The sequence below is a fragment of the Plasmopara halstedii genome, assembly GCF_900000015.1.
Source record: "Plasmopara halstedii genome assembly, contig: Scaffold_2061, whole genome shotgun sequence".
NCBI lineage: Eukaryota > Oomycota > Peronosporomycetes > Peronosporales > Peronosporaceae > Plasmopara > Plasmopara halstedii.
This window is the reverse complement of record NW_020188969.1, coordinates 423,714-425,043: the sequence shown is the minus strand read 5'-3', so window position 1 is coordinate 425,043 and position 1,330 is coordinate 423,714. Positions and strand designations below refer to the sequence as shown.

Below are 1,330 nucleotides of genomic sequence, written 5' to 3'. Positions count from 1 at the left end.
TACACCATGAGCCATGGATTGACTGGAGGTCAAAGACCTTGGGCGCTACGCGCACGTCACCCGGTGGAGCTTTGGCGAGTCATGCATCCACCTCTGCTAGGAAGCAAAAGCGCTACTGGCGAGAGCACTGACCGATACGGTAAACGTGCTAGACATTGGAATGTCCGAGTTGGTAGACACCAACGGTGTGTCGGACAGGAGTCTCGAGCGTGGCTCGCGGGCTGATCGTGGGAGACATGTAAACCACTGAGCGCTGCTCAAGTTTCGGAGCAGTCGCTGCATGTCGTGCGTGACATGGTCGGCCAAGGGCCGAGGCAACGAGAGGGAGGCCCCGAGATGCACGTGAAGTGGTACCTAAACAACTGATCACTGATCTCGTTGCAAGACAGTCGCTGCATACTATTGATGGCGTGGTCGGACAGAGTCCGAGGCATCTTGGGCACGGCCCTTCTGATGCGCGGTAGTGGCACGTTATCCACTCGACGAAGACTGCGAGGCTTGCAGCTCTTCGTTGGATGTTGTAGATAACATCAGAGCTCCAGAGGAAGGCACAGTAAGGGTGACACCAAACGACGCGGAATGGGTGTTCACCCTGGTCTCACCGAGACATAGATCCTCTGTACAGAGGCGACGGCGACGCCGTATGCTGGCTGCCGACCCTGATCAAGGGTGTGTCTACCGTAGACGATGGCGCGCAGTTATACACCCTCGTCAACGGTATGACGGGGGAGGAAGATGACGACGTCCGCCTCGAGGCTATGCCTGCAGTAGATACTCGTCTTGAGCTGGACGAGATGTCCCTTGAAGAGTTCGGTAGTGCCTTGGAGGTAGGCGATTTGGCTGAAGTGGTCAGTGTACGACCGAACGAGAAGATAAGCTCGTCATCGCGTCTAGATGAATCTGTCTTGGAGGACGTCAAGAGAGTGCTAAACGCACGAACTGGATTGTCGATCCTACGGAATCCCTTGGATCCGTACTATCCTTTGGTGAAGGAATTTCGAGACGTCGTCTCCAAAGACCCGCCTTCGGTCCTACCTCCGGACCGAGGTGTGCGTCATGAGATCGACCTGATTCCTGGAACCAAATACTGCGTACCACGCCAATGGCCCCTGCCCAAGGAGCAGTGCGACGTAGACGCCTTTTTCCGTTCAAAGCACGACGCAGGAATGGTGCGTGAGATCAAGTCTCCCCATTTGTCACCCACGGTTTGTATTCGGAAGCCGAACGGCAAGTGGCGTATTGCTCATGCTTACAATAAGCTCAACTCTGCCTCCATTCCGGCACAGACGCCGATCCTAGAATAGATGTTCTTCAGAACAGCATGGCGGGA

At 55.4% G+C, this 1,330-nt stretch overlaps 1 protein-coding gene across 1 annotated transcript; it reads left to right on the top strand.

Moving 5' to 3' along the window:
* Positions 1 to 719: 719 nt before the first annotated feature.
* On the top strand, positions 720 to 1,304 carry PHALS_02600 (reverse transcriptase; the record flags this gene model as incomplete). The annotated part of the gene is made up of 1 exon (XM_024717014.1): positions 720 to 1,304. The coding sequence occupies one exon, from the start codon at positions 720 to 722 to the stop codon at positions 1,302 to 1,304; it is 585 nt and encodes a 194-aa protein (XP_024582554.1).
* Positions 1,305 to 1,330: the final 26 nt, after the last annotated feature.